This window comes from Bombina bombina, chromosome 6 (genome assembly GCF_027579735.1).
Source record: "Bombina bombina isolate aBomBom1 chromosome 6, aBomBom1.pri, whole genome shotgun sequence".
In the NCBI taxonomy this organism is placed as follows: Eukaryota; Metazoa; Chordata; class Amphibia; order Anura; family Bombinatoridae; genus Bombina; species Bombina bombina.
In genome coordinates, this window is record NC_069504.1 from 791,616,466 (window position 1) to 791,633,984 (window position 17,519).

Below are 17,519 nucleotides of genomic sequence, written 5' to 3' on the forward strand. Positions count from 1 at the left end.
AATATTTCACATGCCCAGTAGGATCTGGTGATTCAAAAAGTGTAAATATAAAAAGATTGTGCACCTTTTGTAGGAAGTAAATTGCAAAGTTGTTTAAAATTGTATATGGTGGGGGCAGAGCCAACTACGGAGCTGAATGGTCGCATATCATGTTAGCTCCGGCTATATCTTTTGGAAAATACCTTTTTTGACCGTTCAGATCCCTAAACTTTAATAATATTGGTGACCTAGAGACTCTGGAGTTCACAATGCTTGGACTAGAGGAGCAGAAAATATTTAAGATAAACGGATCCTATTCATCTTGAAAAACGGGCCTACAATCTAGTCTCCTCAAGAGTGACCAATTTTTAATTTAGACCTACCCTACCGCAGCAACTTTATCTGGAGGGGACTCGAGTGTGAGGACTGGGTGCTGTACAGAGATATATTGCCTTCTCAGCTGAAACGGGAACATTTTGGAACCAGACTGTTGGAAAAACAGTGTTTCATAGCCACACAACATGGAAGCGATCGCAGCATGGGAGTCAGCTATTCTGCGGCTAACTACGCAGCAGTTCCTCCTGTTAGAAAGCGACCTTAGGACTGTGCTGCGCTTACTCCCGACGCCTTTCACAACTGCACGTGAGTGGCACAAAGAACAGTCCCCTATGCCGAACCCTGATTGCCATTGTGCACCCGACCCGCTAGCGATAGCTAGTTCCTCAACTCTACAGGTGCGCACCCCCTTCTCAACCCCACCGCAATGCCTAGACATCAGTTGGGAGGACTATACCTTTGAACTCCCACGGAAAACACAGCGGTCAGCTTTAGAGAAGATGGACATTCTTTTACCTATTCTGCCTTTGACCTTCCCTGCCTGTGGTGCGCCATCGCCTAGCTCCAGCAGAATCATAGAGTTTGGACAGTCCCTGCATGTCGTGCACCCCAACAGAAAACCGGTTCATGAGCCGGTAGGATTGGCACACTGCCCCACACTGTACAACGGTAAAGGAGTTGCTACGATTACCTATGCAAAAGGGAGTGCGCTACAGGCAGGAATTTTGGCTGGGACAATACGGATCTGGGTGCCGTGTATACCGAGGAGTCGGTGAGTCAAGAGGAAACAAGGCCACAAACAACATGTGCTTCTAAATTTTATTTATCTCCCAGCACTTACCGTTCCCTGGAGTCCCTTCAGCCACGTTGGGACATTACTGATAAGTGTTGTATTCAGTGCGCTGGATAGTCAACTAGGGACAGTGCAGTATGTTCCTTGTGGCCTCCGTGGAGGCATTGGCTAATATGGATGCAACCTTCATGCTGACAATGAAAGAGTTATGCTTTCTGTGTTATCTCTGTTTGTTGCTGTGTGCTTTGTATAGTTTAAAATTTGCAAATGTTTAAGCATTATTTTCCTGTTTTATAACGTCTTGCATGAGACCTAATTCCTGCCAAGACCTTAGAGTTAGAATCTTACACTCACTCCTACTACATGATGTGGTGCCTCCATGGGGAACTGATATATATGCTTAGAACGTATCTATCACACTCAATATGGGCCTAGGCTCGGTACACATACCATTTACAATACTCACGACCCAGACATATTGCCAAAAACTTTACCCTGCTGAAATCTTATGCATTATGTAAGTGACAATTGTATGTGTGTGGATGATGAATCCCTATCCCTGACTTTAACTGCTGGTACTTGGTCCTCCATATAAACAATATAGCCGAGTAATAGAAAAGATAGGACAAATTTAGACTGAATTGGGTATGACTTCACTAGATGATGGGGATTTTGCATCTGTGCTGACTAATGGAATTTTGTGTTTGAGGCTGCAGGGCATAGGGCCCGTGACCTGTGGCAGATCTATATCTTATATTCCCACTTATGTAACCAGGCATTAACCTCCCAAACTCTCTAATTCAGATTGTAAAAACAAAAAAACTAGCCCTAGTGGGGGCTGGACCTACACTGGGGCTATTCTATATAGTCTCTCTCTTCATAAACTTATAAAATCATACAATTATAACCGAGTCAATTAACCAGTACTAGGTTTAATGCCTTAAACATCTAAGCTCTCTCATGCAGGGTATAGCATTGACCCATCTCCCACCTAGCTCATTCCTGTATGTTCTCTGATAACCCAGGTTTCTAATAGACCAAGATTGTATAGGGTGAGCTTATTCAACACTAGCTAACTTTTATAGTTGACTGTTACATGTAAGGTTATCCACATTTCAGGAGTCATCACTTCACATATATCTCTCCCCCCATGAACTTATTTATAGGAATGACCTTATTTGCATCTTCTATATCACCATTGCCCTGGCATACGCATTACACTTGGGGCTCCTCTCCCTTCCATTTATTATAGCTTTAAACATGTTATGGAAAGTTTTAAGGTCTGTACCTTTTAGTATGCACATATCATGGCTGTAACATTTAAGTGCTAATATGTTCCTTCTACTTTCTGGGAAAACAAAAAAAAAAAAAAAAAAAGCCTCCTAAGCTACATGTATTACTCATCATATTCAACCTACCGCCTCCCCCCACCCCCATAATAGATCTCCTAATTTAGGAGGGTTAAATACACGGCTCATCTTGCCTATGCCGTAACCTACCTATTTATACCTACATATCTTACTATATTATATACACAGCGAAATTATATTTTCACTCCTACTATTATAAACAATTCCAATTGCTAAACTACTCGAAACTTACAGGTCCTGAAGAGACCACTCACATTGCTAATCTCAGTTCATAACAAAAATAAAATAGAAAAAAAGAGGTTCCAGTTTTCCTATAAGATTATTCATGCGGAGAATTTTATCTTTCTATCTATACAGAAATTGTTGAATTGAATTGAAATGTACCATTTATGTTTGTTTTGATGGAATGGTGTTCCATATAAGTTGTATTGTTTTCGCACAACCTCAATAAAAATTTAAATAAAAAAAAAAAAATTGCATATGGTATCTGAATCATGAAAGTTTAATTCTGACTTGAGTGTCCCTTTAAAAAAGTTGCAGGTAAAACTGTTGCATCACTTCTCCTTTAAAGGATTACTTTCTGTTATAATTTTTAAGCTAAACAACTAACATATTAAAGTTAATAAACATTAATTAAAACCTACTGACCTATATTTTCTCCAAAACGAAGTTTCATAACGTTCTAAAAGTTATATCTTTTATTCGCCGGTGATGTCACGTTATCCTGCCCACTATTTTCAGCACTGCGTGTTCAAAATACTTAAACTAATAACTTTGTGTTTAAAGCGCCATTTTGAAACCTAGGTATTGTAAACGGATTGGTACAGAGCAAAGGATACCCACGGAGTGGGTTTGGAAAACAATTAAATTTGCAAACAAGATTTCTGATATACGGTAGAGATATGTTAATGAAATGCTATTGATAAAAAGCGTATTTGGGGTGGGTAGTTAGTAACAGGCATAGAAAATATATTTACTTACAGTGGCCCTTTAAGCAAGGGTGATAAGTGACCAGATGTCTTAATTTATAGCCAATCTTTTGAATGAATACCAAAAGTTTTACAAAGTAACCATAACTATATATTTTACTGGAAATTAAACTATACATTTTAATTTTAAAGCACAGACGCTAAAAGGGGATTAAAAAAAAAGCATTATTTTACATCACATTTTATTTCTTTATGGTCACTGGATTAACATTTGTACATGACTACATGAAATTGTAGGTGATAGAGAGAAGAAAAACTGTCAAAAAGGAAATTTATGCTTACCTGATAAATTTGTTTCTTTTTCGATACGATGAGTCCACGGATTTCATCCTTACTTATGGGATATCGCCTCCTGGTCAGCAGGAGGAGGCAAAGAGCTCCACAGCAGAGCTGTATAAATAGGTCCTCCCTTCCCTCCCAACCCAGTCATTCGACCGAAGTTAGAAAGAGAAAGGAAAAAAGTCAAGGAGCAGAGGTGTCTGAAGTGTAACAAAAATTAAATAACCTGTCTCATAGAACAGGGCGGGCCGTGGACTCATCGTATCGAAAAAGAAACAAATTTATCAGGTAAGCATAGATTTCCTTTTCTTTTTGAAGATACGATGAGTCCACGGATTTCATCCTTACTTGTGGGATACAATACCAAAGTTATAGTACACGGATGAAAAGGGAGGGACAAGACAGGGAACCTAAACGGAAGGCACCACTGCTGGAAGAACTTTCCTCCCAAAAACAGCCTCAGCAGAGGCAAAAGTATCAAATTATCAAAATTAGGAAAAAGTGTGAAAAGAGGACCAAGCTGCAGCCTTGCAAATCTGTTCAACAGAAGCATCATATTTGAATGCCCACGAGGAAGCCACAGCCCTAGTGGAATGAGCCGTAACCCTCTCAGGAAGGAGCTACCCAGCAGTCCCATATGTAAGACGTATGATACTCTCCATCCACAAAGAAAGAGAAGAAGCCGTAACTTTCTGACCCTTACGTCTGCCAGAAAAAACTACAAACAAAGAAGAGGACTGACGACAGTCCTTAGTTGCCTGAAGATAAAACTTCAGGGCCCGAACCACATCTAAATTGTGAAGAAGTCTCTCCGTCAGGGAAGAAGGATTAGAACACAAGGAAGGAACAGCAATTTCTTGGTTAATGTTCCTATCCGAAACGACTTTAGGAAGAAAACCTAATTATGTTCTAAACACTACCTTATCTGAGTGGAAAATAAGGTATGGAGATTCGCACTGTAGCGCCAAGAGTTCTGAGACTCTTCGCAAAGAAGAAATAGCAACCAGAAAAAGAACTTACCAAGATATCAACTTGATATCTAAGGAATGCATAGGCTCAAACGGAGCCCCTTGAAGAACTTTGAGAACTAGAATAAGACTCCATGGAGGAGTAACTGGTTTGAACACAGGCCTGATTCTTACCAAGGTCTGACAAAAAGCTTGTACATCTGGTAATCCTGCAAGACATTCGTGAAACAAAATGGATAGAACCGAAACTTGACCCCCTTTAGGGAACTAGCAGATAAACCCTTCTCCAGACCTTCCTGGAGAAAAGACAAAACTCTAGGAATCCTAACTCTACTCCAAGAGTAGCCCTTGGATCCACACCAATAAAAGTATCTATGCCAAATCCTATGGCAGATTTCTCTAGTTACAGGCTTACAAGCCTGACTCAAGGTCTCTATGACCGGATCAGAGAACCCACGCTTGGATAAAATCAAACGTTCAATCTCCACGCAGACAGCTTCAGAGAAGCTAAATTAGGGTGAAGGAAGGGACCCTGAATGAGAAGGTCCTTCCTCAACGGCATACATCAAGGTGGTAGAAATGCCATCTATCAGGCCCGCATACCAAATTCTTCGAGGCCATGCCGGTGCTATGAGTATCACCGACGCCCTCTCCTGTTTGAGTCGGGCAATTACCCGAGGATGAAGTGCAAATGGAGGAAACAGGTATGCTAGATTGAAATTCCAAGGAACCGCCAGAACGTCTATTAATTCTGCCTGGGGGTCCCTGGATCTCGACCCGTATCTCGGAAGTTTGGTATTCCTTCGAGAGGCCATCAGAGCCAACTCCAGCTGTCCCCACTTGAGTATCTGTTTAGAAAACACCTCCGATGGAGTTCCCCGGATAGAACGTCTGTCTGCTCAAGAAATCCGCCTCCCAATTGTCTACTCTCGGGATGTGGATCGCTGACAGGCAACAAGAATGGGTCTCCGCCCATTGAATTAATTTGGATACTTCTGTCATCACTAGGGAACTTCTTGTTCCCCCCTGATGATTGATGCAAGTCAAAGAAGTGATAATGTCCAACTGGAACCCGATAAATTTGGCCGCGGCTAACCGAAGCCAGGCCAGAAGCGCATTGAGAATCACTCTCAGTTCTAGGGAGAACTGACTCTGACTAAGTCCAAAGTCCCTGAGTCTTCAGGGAGTTCCAGACAGCTCCCCACCCCAGAAGGCTGGAGTCTGTTGTCACAATTTCCCAAGCCGGCCTGCGAAAGCAGGTTCCCTGGGATAGATGATCCAGAGACAACCACCACTGAAGAGAAACCCTTGTCTCCTGATCTAGAGTTATCAGAGGAGACAGGTCTGTATAATCCCAGTTTCATTGCCTGAGCATGCTTAGCTGAAGAGGTCTGAGATGGAACCAAGCAAAAGGGATGATGATATCCATTGTCGCCACCATCAGCCCAATTACCTCCATACATTGAGTCACCGAAGGCCGGAGAGTGAACTGAAGGGCACGACAGTTATGTAACAACTTTGTTTTCCTGACCTCTGTCAGAAAAATTTTCATTGACAGGGAATCTTTTATGGTCCCTAGAAAGGTTACCCATGTACTTGGAAACAAGGAGCCTTTTTTCCAGATTTATCTTCCACCCATGAGTACACAGGAAGGATAATACCAGTTTGGTATGGGATCTGGCTTGTTGAAATGATGGCGCTTGAATTAGAATGTCGTCCAGATACGACGCCACTCTAATGCCCTGCGGTCTAAGCACCTTTGCAAATATTCTTGGAGCAGTGGCCAGGCCGAAAGGTAATGCCATGAACTGAAAGAGTTTGCTAAAAATGCAAACCTTTAGAAACTTGTAATGGTCCCTGTGAATGGGAACATGTAGGAATGTATCCTTTAGGTCCACTGTGGATCTGAACTGACCTTCTTGAATCAGTGGTAGCATGGAACGTATAGTGTCCATCGTGAAGGACGGAACTCTAGAAATTATTGTAGACCCTTGAGGTCAAAGAGTGGTCTGAAGATTCCCCTTTTTCGGGAACCCCAACCAGATTTGAGTAAAAAAAACCGGACCCTGTTCCTGTGCTGGAACAGGAACGATCACTCTACGCAACGTAAGCACGCTTCTCCTTGTATCTGATCTGCAGATAATCTAGAAGGAAGGAACCTGCCGATAGGGGGAAAATCTTTGAATTCCAATTTATACCCCTGGGACACGATTTCTAAATCCCAGGGATCCTGAACATCCCCGCACCCAGGCCTGAACAAAAAGTGATAGTCTGCCCCCTACCAGATTCGGCCTCGGATCAGGGGCATGCCCTTCATGCCAACTTAGTTCCAAATTCAGGCGTCTTGGTTTGTTTGGGCTACCAAGAAAGGTTGGGCCTCCATGCAGGCTTAGGTTATTTCTGCTTAGCGGAGAAAAAGGAAACAATTTGTTTGGAATTCAGAAAGGATGCATAGTATGTATGTATGAATGTATGTATCAGGTACTTGTAAAGTGCAGCTAATCACCCCAAGGCGCTGCTCATTTTTATCAACCTCATAAGGAAAAGCTGAGTGGACCTCACCGGGGATCGAACCTGCAACCCTTGGGTTGCTACAGAGCTCAGCCACAGTGCCTGAGCCTGCTGAGCTATCTATCCGGCTGCCGAAAATAAATGAAGTCCCTCAAGTTGTCACTGACAGAAATTAGTCAAGTATCATGTTAACCTTGCTGGAATGGACAGAGCTATGAACATTAAAGCAATCTAGTCATGTGCTGCAAGGAACCGCAGAGCGAAAGAAAACACTGACTCATTAACGATAGAGACACCCCATATTTGAGCCATTACAGTAAAAAATGAAATCAAATGGAGTAGAACTGTTAATCTGTTTAACTACAAACACTGTCGCTTGAATCACACTACGATTGTAAAGAGATTATGCCAGAAAGATGCCAATAGCCCTTGTGTTAGCTGAAGTATGACTGACCGAAAAGGTATCCAGCTAATAGCCCATCATTCACAATGCGTTCCTAGAACAGCAGAAAAAGGGTGCGCAAAACAGTCTAAAGCATAACTCCGCCCATCGTGGGCGTCTCAGGCTGAAACACTCGGGCGGCAAAGTCACAAGAATGGAGCCGCCTGCATAGGACTACATCAAGTCCCGCCCATCGTGGGCGTATTAGACCGTAACTCCCGGGCAGCTAACTCCAAGATTGAGTCTTATTTCCGGCAATATTTTAAAGTAAAAAAACACCATAAACCACAAGAGGGTCTAGGACAATGCTATGACCAACTGAAAAACAAACCTCCCAATCGGTCAGTATAAAACTGATATCGGGAGTGAGGAGTTACGCCATTCTTATGCTACCATAACATAACAAGTAGCTATCACCCGGGTTGCATATCATACCACTACCGGGAGCAAAATAACACTGTTGAGTCCAAGCCCCAGTGTATGTAAAACAATCCCAACACAATCAGAGCCCTTCCATGTAATTCAGCTCTTGAGAAGTGACTGTAATAATGCAGTGCTCACTTTAATCTGAGATAATGTGTCCCCAGAAACAATAAAGTTAGCACTTACCTGGAATGCTGTGCGACAGCATGGCAGTCCAGCAGGTTTGCAGAGGTCTTCTCCCTCCCATAGCCCTGTGGACAAAGATCAGCCTGAGTTAAAAGTGCTTAGGCTATATATATTAGGGCAGCAAAAAATGTATAGGAGGCACAGTGAGAATAATGTCCCACCAGTTCCTATTGCTCTAAAGCCACCAAATGCTTCTCTTTTGTTACTGAAGAGACTGATCTGGTCTAGACTACACCCTAGCACTAAGTAGTACTCAGCGGCACCACTTTAAAAATAATAAACACTTGATTGAAGAATCTTTACCAACACCTCACTTTGCCATCTCCTATCTAACTAACACAGGCAAAGAGAATGAATGGGTTGGGAGGAGCTATTTATACACAATATTTATATTGCCTCCTCCTGCTGACCAGAAGGCGATATCCCACAAGGATGAAATCCGTGGACTCATCGTATCTTGAAAAAGAAATAAGGCAGAAAAATGCCACCAATAATGACCAGTGGTGGAAGAAGCTGTTGCACAAGACCATGAAGGATACTAAAGCTCCTATCTGTAATCTCTAAGTGCCACAAGTTGACTCGCAAGTCATCTGCCGATAGGTAGGTCTCATAGTCACTGTTGACAGAGATGGAGTTTATGTGATACGTGTGAGCATTGGCAAATATCCTACGAGGGCTTGCTTCAACCATTAGGTCCATGGGTCGGAAAACCGGCACCTGAAATGGTGAATTAAAATATTCAATTAGAAATTGGCATGGATAAATTACAAATAAGAGCAGGTTAGCATCCAAAGAGCTAATTTGTACTTCACTGGGAGTTGACATATCCTAAGTTTTCATACACCTACCCTGAGTGTAGTCACAGTGGTTGGATCCCTGTATCTTCCATTTTCTTCTTTCAGGTTGTAACCCTCTGGCCTCTTATCACGTTCACTGATTTTCCACAACTTTATAGTTTTATCTGAAGTAGAAAAGGAGAAATGGATATCAATACAAATTACCTGCTGTTTAAAACTTCTCTTAAAAGGGACATAATACTCATATGCTAAAACCCTTGAAAGTGATGCAGCATAACTAAAAAGCTAACAGGAAAATATCACCTGAACATCTCTATGTAAAATAGATAGATATTTTACCTCACAATTTCCTCAGCTCATCAGAGTATGTGCTCTGTAAAAAGGAAATTTATGCTTATCTGATAAATTTATTTCTTTTACGATATGACGAGTCCACGGATTTCATCCTTACTTATGGGATAACGCCTCCTGATTAGCAGGAAGTGGCAAAGAGCACCACAGCAGCGCTGTATATATAGCTCCTCCCTCCCTTCCCTCCCACCCCAGTCATTCGACCGAAGTTAGGAAGAGAAAGGAAAAGCCAAAAGGTGCAGAGGTGACTGAAGTTTAACAAAAATAAATACCTGTCTTAGAAATGACAGGGTGGGCCGTGGACTCGTCATATCGTAAAAGAAATAAATTCATCAGGTAAGCATAAATTTCCTTTTCTTTTACAAGATATGACGAGTCCACGGATTTCATCCTTACTTATGGGATACAATACCAAAGCTATAGGACACGGGTGAAAAGGGAGGGACAAGTCAGGAACCTAAACGGAAGGCACCACTGCTTGAAGAACCTGTCTCCCAAAACCAGCCTCAGAAGAAGCAAAAGTATCAAATTTGGAAAATTTGGAGAAAGTGTGAAGAGACGACCAAGTTGCAGCCTTACAAATCTGTTCAACAGAAGCATCGTTTTTAAATGCCCATGAGGAAGCCACAGCCCTAGTAGAATGAGCCGTAATTCTTTCAGGAGGCTGATGTCCAGCAGTCTCATATGCCAGACGGATGATACTCTTCAGCCAAAAAGAAAGAGAGGTAGCCGTAGCTTTCTAGCCCCTACGCTTTCCAGAAAAAAACACAAATAATGCAGATTGACGAAATTCCTTAGTCGCAAGTAAAACTACAAGGCACGGACTATGTCCAAGTTATGCAACAGACGCTCCTTCTTAGAAGAAGGATTAGGACATAATGAAGGAACAACAATTTCCTGATTAATATTCTTATTAGAAACAACATTAGGAAGGAAACCAGGTTTGGTACGTAAAACCACCTTATCAGAATGGAAGATAAGATAAGGTGGGCACATTGTAACGCTGAAAGCTCAGAAACTCTACGAGCAGAAGAAATAGCAACCAAAAATAAAACCTTCCAAGATAACAACTTAATATCTATGGAATGCATGGGTACAAACGGAACCCCTTGAAGAACATTAAGAACTAAATTCAAACTTCAGGGTGGAGCAATTGGTCTAAACACAGGCTTGATTCTGGTTAGAGCCTGACAAAAAGACTGAACGTCTGGAACATCTGCCAAACATTTGTGTAAAATTGACAAAGCAGAGATTTGTCCTTTTAAGGAACTTGCTGATAACCCTTTCTCCAATCCTTCTTGGAGAAAAGACAGAATCCTGGGAATCCTAACTCTACTCCATGAGCAGCCCTTGGATTCGCACCAATAAAGATATTTACGCCATATCTTATGGTAGATCTTTCTAGTAACAGGCTTTCGTGCCTGAATGAAAGTATCAATGACCGAATCAGAGAACCCCCGCTTAGATAAAATCAAGCGTTCAATCTCCAAGCAGTCAGTTGCAGAGAAACTAGATTTGGGTGTTAGAAGGGTCCCTGAATGGAAGCTTCCACGGTGGCAAAGAGGACATGTTCACTAGATCGGCATACCAAGTCCTGCAAGGCCACGCAGGCGCGATTAGAATTATTGAAGCCCTCTCCTGTTTGATCCGAGCAATCACCCGGGGAAGGAGAGCAAACAGTGGAAAAACATAAGCAAGGCTGAACGACCAAGGCACTGCAAAGGTATCTATCAGTTCGGCCTGAGGATCCCTTGACCTGGATCCGTATCTTGGGAGCTTGGCATTCTGACGAGACGCCATCAGATCCAATTCCGGTCTGCCCCATCTGAGAATCAGAGTGGCAAAGACCACCGGATGGAGTTCCCACTCCCCCAGATGAAACGTCTGTCTGCTTAAAAAGTCCGCTTCCCAGTTGTCCACTCCTGGGATGTAGATTGCTGACAAATAACAAGAGTGAGCCTCCGCCCACCAAATTATTTTGGATACTTCTGTCATCGCTAAGGAACTTCTTGTTCCTCCCTGATGATTGATGTAAGCCACAGTAGTGATGTTGTCCGACTGAAAAACGGATGAATTTGGCCGAAGCCAACTGAGGCCAAGCCTGAAGCGCATTGAATATTGCTCTCAATTGCAGAATATTGATTGGAAGTAGAGACTCTGACCGAGTCCACACACCCTGAGCCTTCAGGGAATTCCAGGCTGCACCCTAACCTAGCAGACTGGCGTCAGTTGTCACTATCACCCATGAGGGTCTGCAGAAGCACGTCCCTTGGGACAGATGATCCGGCGACAACCACCAAAGAAGAGAGTCTCTTGTCTCCTGATTCAGATCTATCTGAGGAGACAAATTTGCATAATCTCCATTCCACTGCCTGAGCATGTTCAGTTGTAGTGGTCAGATGAAAACGAGCAACGGAATGATGTCCATTGCTGCCACCATCAATCCAATTACCTCCATGCACTGAGCCACTGATGACAGAGGATTGGACTGAAGGGCTTGGTAAGTATTCAGAATCTTTAACTTTCTGACCTCTGTCAAGAAAATTTTCATGGATATGGAATCTATTAGAGTTCCCAGGAAGTGAACCCTGGTCCGTGGAATTAATTAACTTTTCTAGATTCACCTTCCACCCTGAGTCCTCAGAAAGGACAGAACCATGTCTGTATGAGACTTTGTCAGATGGTAAGACGACGCCTGGATCAGAATATCATCTAGATAAGGCGCCACTGCAAAACCCTGCGGCCTGAGAACCGCCAGAAGGGACCCTAGAACCTTTGTGAAGATCCTGGGTGCTGTGGCCAACCCGAAGGGAAGAGCCACAAACTGAAAATGTTTGTCCAGGAAGGCAAACCTTGGGAACTGATGATGATCCTTGTGAATAGGAATATGAAGGTATGCATCCTTCAAGTCCACGGTAGTCATATATTGACCCTCCTGGATCAATGGCAAAATTGTTCGAATAGTCTCCATCTTGAAGGATGGGACTCTGAGAAACTTGTGATCTAAAATGGGTCTGAACGTTCCCTCTTTTTTGGGAACCACGAAAAGATTTGAGTAAAACCCCTGCCCCTGTTCCAGTAGTGGAACGGGACGAATTACTCCCATAGTAGAGAGGTCTTTTATACAACGTAAGAACGCCTCTCTTTTTATCTGGTCTACAGACAATCGTGAAAGAAGAAACCTCCCCCTTGGGAGAGTATTTTTTAATTCCAGTTGATACCCTTGAGACACGATTTCCAGTGTCCAGGGGTCCTGAACATCTCTTACCCAAGCCTGGGCAAAGAGAGAAAGTCTGCCCCCTACTAGATCCGGTCCCGGATTGGGGGCCGCCCCTTCATGCTGTCTTGGGAGCAGCCCCTTCATGCTGTCTTGGGGAGCAGCAGTGGGCTTCTTGGGTTGTTTACCTTTGTTCCAGGCCTGGTTGGGTCCCAAAACTGCCTTGGCTTGAGCAAAATTCCCTTCCTGTTTAGCGGAAGAAGAAACGGGGACTCCTTTGAAGTTCCGAAAGGAACAAAAATTATTTTGTTTACCCCTCAGTTTGGCTGCTTTATCCTGAGGTAGGAGATGACCCTTACCTCCCGTAATGTCAGAAATGATTTCTTTCAAGGCAGGCCCGAATAGGGTTTTCCCTTTGAAAGGAATTGGCAAAAACAGAATTTATGCTTACCTGATAAATTACTTTCTCCAACGGTGTGTCCGGTCCACGGCGTCATCCATTACTTGTGGGATATTCTCCTCCCCCACAGGGAAAGGCAAGGAGAGCACACAGCAAGAGCTGTCCATATAGTCCCTCCCAGGCTCCGCCCCCCCAGTCATTCGACCGATGGTTAGGAGAAAAAAAGGAGAAACTATAGGGTGCCGTGGGGACTGTAGTGTATAGAGAGAGAAATTTTTCAAACCTGATTAAAAAACCAGGGCAGGCTGTGGACCGGACACACCGTTGGAGAAAGTAATTTATCAGGTAAGCATAAATTCTGTTTTCTCCAACATTGGTGTGTCCGGTCCACGGCGTCATCCATTACTTGTGGGAACCAATACCAAAGCTTTAGGACACGGATGAAGGGAGGGAGCAAATCAGGTTACCTAAACAGAAGGCACCACGGCTTGCAAAACCTTTCTCCCAAAAATAGCCTCCGAAGAAGCAAAAAGTATCAAATTTGTAGAATTTGGCAAAAGTGTGCAGAGAAGACCAAGTTGCTGCCTCACATATCTGATTAACAGAAGCCTCATTCTTGAAGGCCCATGTGGAAGCCACAGCCCTAGTAGAGTGAGCTGTGATTCGTTCATGAGACTGCCGTCCGGCAGTCTCATAAGCCAATTGGATAATGCTTTTCAGCCAGAAAGAAAGAGAGGTAGCAGTAGTTTTTTGTCCTCTCCTCTTACCAGAATAAACGACAAACAAAAAAGAAGTTTTGTCTGAAATCCTTTGTTGCTTCTAAATAGAACTTTAAAGCACGGACTACATCTAAATGGTGTAACAAATGTTCCTTCTTTGAAACTGGATTCGGACACAAAGAAGGGACAACTATTTCCTGGTTAATATTCTTGTTGGAAACAACTTTTGGAAGAAAACCAGGCTTGGTACGCAAAACAACCTTATCTGAATGGAAAACCAGATAGGGTGGATCACACTGCAAAGCAGATAGTTCAGAAACTCTTCTAGCAGAAGAAATAGCAACCAAAAACAGAACTTTCCAAGATAGTAACTTGATATCTATGGAATGTAAGGGTTCAAATGGAACCCCATGAAGAACTGAAAAAACTAAATTTAGACTCCAGGGAGGAGTCAAAGGTCTGTAAACAGGTTTGATTCTGACCAAAGCCTGTACAAAAGCTTGTACATCTGGCACAGCTGCCAGTCGTCTGTGTAACAAGACAGATAAAGCAGATCTCTGTCCTTTTAGAGAACTCGCTGACAATCCCTTATCCAAACCTTCTTGTTAGAAAGGAGAGGATCCTGGGAATATCAATCCATGAGAATCCCTTGGATTCACACCAACAGATATATCCTTTCCATATTTTATGGTAAATCCTTCTAGTCACAGGTTTTCTGGCTTGGACCAGAGTATCTATCACTGAATCTGAAAACCCACGCTTGGATAAAATCAAGCGTTCAATTTCCAAGCAGTCAGCTGGAGAGAAACTAGATTTGGATGTTCGAATGGACCTTGCACTAGAAGATCCTGTCTCAAAGGTAGCTTCCATGGTGGAGCCGATGACATATTCACCAGGTCTGCATACCAAGTCCTGTGTGGCCACGCAGGAGCTATCAGAATCACTGAGGCCTTCTCCTGTTTGATCCTGGCTACAAGCCTGGGAAGGAGAGGGAACGGTGGAAATGCATAAGCTAGGTTGAACGACCAAGGCGTCACTAATGCATCCACTAGAGTCGCCTTGGGATCCCTGGATCTGGACCCGTAGCAAGGAACCTTGAAGTTCTGACGAGACGCCATCAGATCCATGTCTGGAATGTCCCATAATTGAGTCAACTGGGCAAAAACCTTCAGGTGGAGTTCCCACTCCCCCGGATGGAAAGTCTGACGACTCAGATAATCCGCCTCCCAGTTGTCTACTCCTGGGATGTGAATTGCAGATAGATGGCAGGAGTGATCCTCCGCCCATTTGATGATCTTGGATACCTCTCTCATCGCCAAGGAACTCTTTGTTCCTCCCTGATGGTTGATGTAAGCTACAGTCGTCATGTCTGACTGGAATCTTATGAATCCGGCCTTCGCTAGTTGAGGACAAGCCCGGAGAGCATTGAATATCGCTCTCAGTTCCAGGATGTTTATCGGGAGAAGAGACTCTTCCCGAGACCATAGACCCTGAGCTTTCAGGGAATCCCAGACCGCGCCCCAGCCTAATAGACTGGCGTCGGTCGTGACAATGACCCACTCTGGTCTGCGGAAACTCATTCCCTGAGACAGGTGATCCTGTGACAACCACCAACGGAGTGAGTCTCTGGTCATCTGGTCTACTTGAATCTTTGGAGACAAGTCTGTATAGTCCCCATTCCACTGCTTGAGCACGCACAGTTGTAATGGTCTTAGATGAATTTGAGCAAAAGGAACTATGTCCATTGCTGCAACCATCAACCCTACTACTACCATGCACTGAGCTATGGAAGGCTGCAGAATAGAGTGAAGAACTTGACAAGCTTTAGAAGCTTTGACTGTCTGACTTTTGTCAGGAAGATCTTCATTTTTAAAGAATCTATTATCGTTCCCAAGAAGGGAACTCTTGTCGACGGAGACAGGGAACTCTTTTCTACGTTCACCTTCCACCCGTGAGATATGAGAAAGGCTAGAACAATGTCTGTATGAGCCTTTGCTTTGGAAAGAGACGATGTTTGGATTAGAATGTCATCCAGATAAGGTGCCACTGCAATACCCCTTGGTCTTAGAACCTCTAGAAGGGACCCTAGCAACTTTGTGAAAATCCTTGGATGATCTTTGTGGATAGGAATATGTAGATACGCATCCTTTAAATCCACGGTAGTCATAAATTGACCCTCCTGGATTGTAGATAAAATTGTTCAAATGGTTTCCATTTGAACGATGGAACTCTGAGAAATTTGTTTAGAATTTTTAAATCCAGAATTGGTCTGAAAATTCCCTCTTTTTTGGGAACTACAAACAGATTTGAGTAAAACCCCCGACCTTGTTCCACAGTTGGAACTGGGTGTATCACTCCCATCTTTAACAGGTCTTCTACACAATGTAAGAATGCCTGTCTCTTTATTTGGTTTGAAGATAAGTTAGACATGTGGAACCTTCCCCTTGAGGGTAGTTCCTTGAACTCCAGAAGAAAACCCTGAGAGACTATTTCTAGTGTCCAGGGATCCTGAACATCTCTTGCCTGAGCAAAGAGAGAGAGTCTGCCCCCCTACTAGATCCGGTCCCGGATAGGGGGCTACCCCTTCATGCTGTTTTGGTAGCAGCAGCAGGCTTCTTGGCCTGTTTACCCTTGTTCCAGCCTTGCATTGATTTCCAAGCTGGTTTAGTCTGGGAAGCGTTACCCTCTTGTCTAGAGGCTGCCGAGTTGGAAGCCGGTCCGTTCCTGAAATTGCGAATGGAACGAAAATTGGACTTATTCTTAGCCTTGAAAGGTTTATCTTGTGGGAGGGCATGGCCCTTTCCCTCAGTGATGTCTGAAATAATCTCTTTCAATTCTGGCCCAAAAAGGGTCTTACCTTTGAAAGGGGTATTAAGCAATTTTGTCTTGGAAGATACATCCGCCGACCAAGACTTTAGCCAGAGCGCTCTACGCGCCCCAATTGTAAACCCTGAATTTTTCGCCGCTAACCTCGCTAACTGCAAAGCGGTGTCTAAAATAAAGGAATTAGCTAACTTAAGTGCGTGAATTCTGTCCATGACTTCCTCATACGGAGTCTCCCTACTGAGCGACTTTTCCAGTTCCTCGAACCAGAACCACGCCGCTGTAGTGACAGGAATAATGCACGAAATAGGTTAAAGGAGGTAACCTTGCTGTACAAAAATCTTTTTAAGCAAACCCTCCAATTTTTTATCCATAGGATCTTTGAAAGCACAATTGTCCTCAATAGGAATGGTTGTGCGCTTGGCTAGAGTAGAAACCGCCCCCTCGACCTTAGGGACTGTTTGCCATGTGTCCTTCCTGGGGTCGACCATAGGGAACAATTTCTTAAATATAGGAGGAGGGACAAAAGGTATGCTAAACACCACAAACTCCTCACCATCCCCGAGGAGATGCTACTTGTTCAGAGCGGCAAGGAGAATGACTGGGGGGGCGGAGCCTGGGAGGGACTATATGGACAGCTCTTGCTGTGTGCTCTCCTTGCCTTTCCCTGTGGGGGAGGAGAATATCCCACAAGTAATGGATGACGCCGTGGACCGGACACACCAATGTTGGAGAAAGCTTTGACTTAGATGACACATCAGCAGACCAAGACTTTAACCATAACGCTCTACGTGCAAAATGGCAAATCCGGCATTCTTAGCCGCCAACTTGGCAATCTGAAAGAATTAGCCAGCTCAAGAGCCCTAATTCTATCTAGAATTTCCTCTAAAGGAGTCTCAGTCTTAAGAGACTCTTCTAAGGCATCAAACCAGAAAG

The 17,519-nt window shown here is 43.6% G+C and overlaps 1 protein-coding gene across 2 annotated transcripts in view; it reads right to left on the reverse strand.

Moving 5' to 3' along the window:
- The window catches only part of PPP2R2A (protein phosphatase 2 regulatory subunit Balpha), a 138,228-nt gene that overhangs the window by 54,706 nt on the left and 66,003 nt on the right, over nucleotides 1-17,519 (reverse strand). For both annotated transcript variants that reach the window (XM_053718105.1, XM_053718106.1), the window contains exons 5-6: nucleotides 9,125-9,237; nucleotides 8,816-8,993 (exon numbers count right to left, since the gene is read on the reverse strand). In XM_053718105.1, the coding sequence (XP_053574080.1) occupies nucleotides 8,816-8,993; nucleotides 9,125-9,237 (291 nt within the window). The remainder of the gene's footprint in view (nucleotides 1-8,815; nucleotides 8,994-9,124; nucleotides 9,238-17,519) is intronic.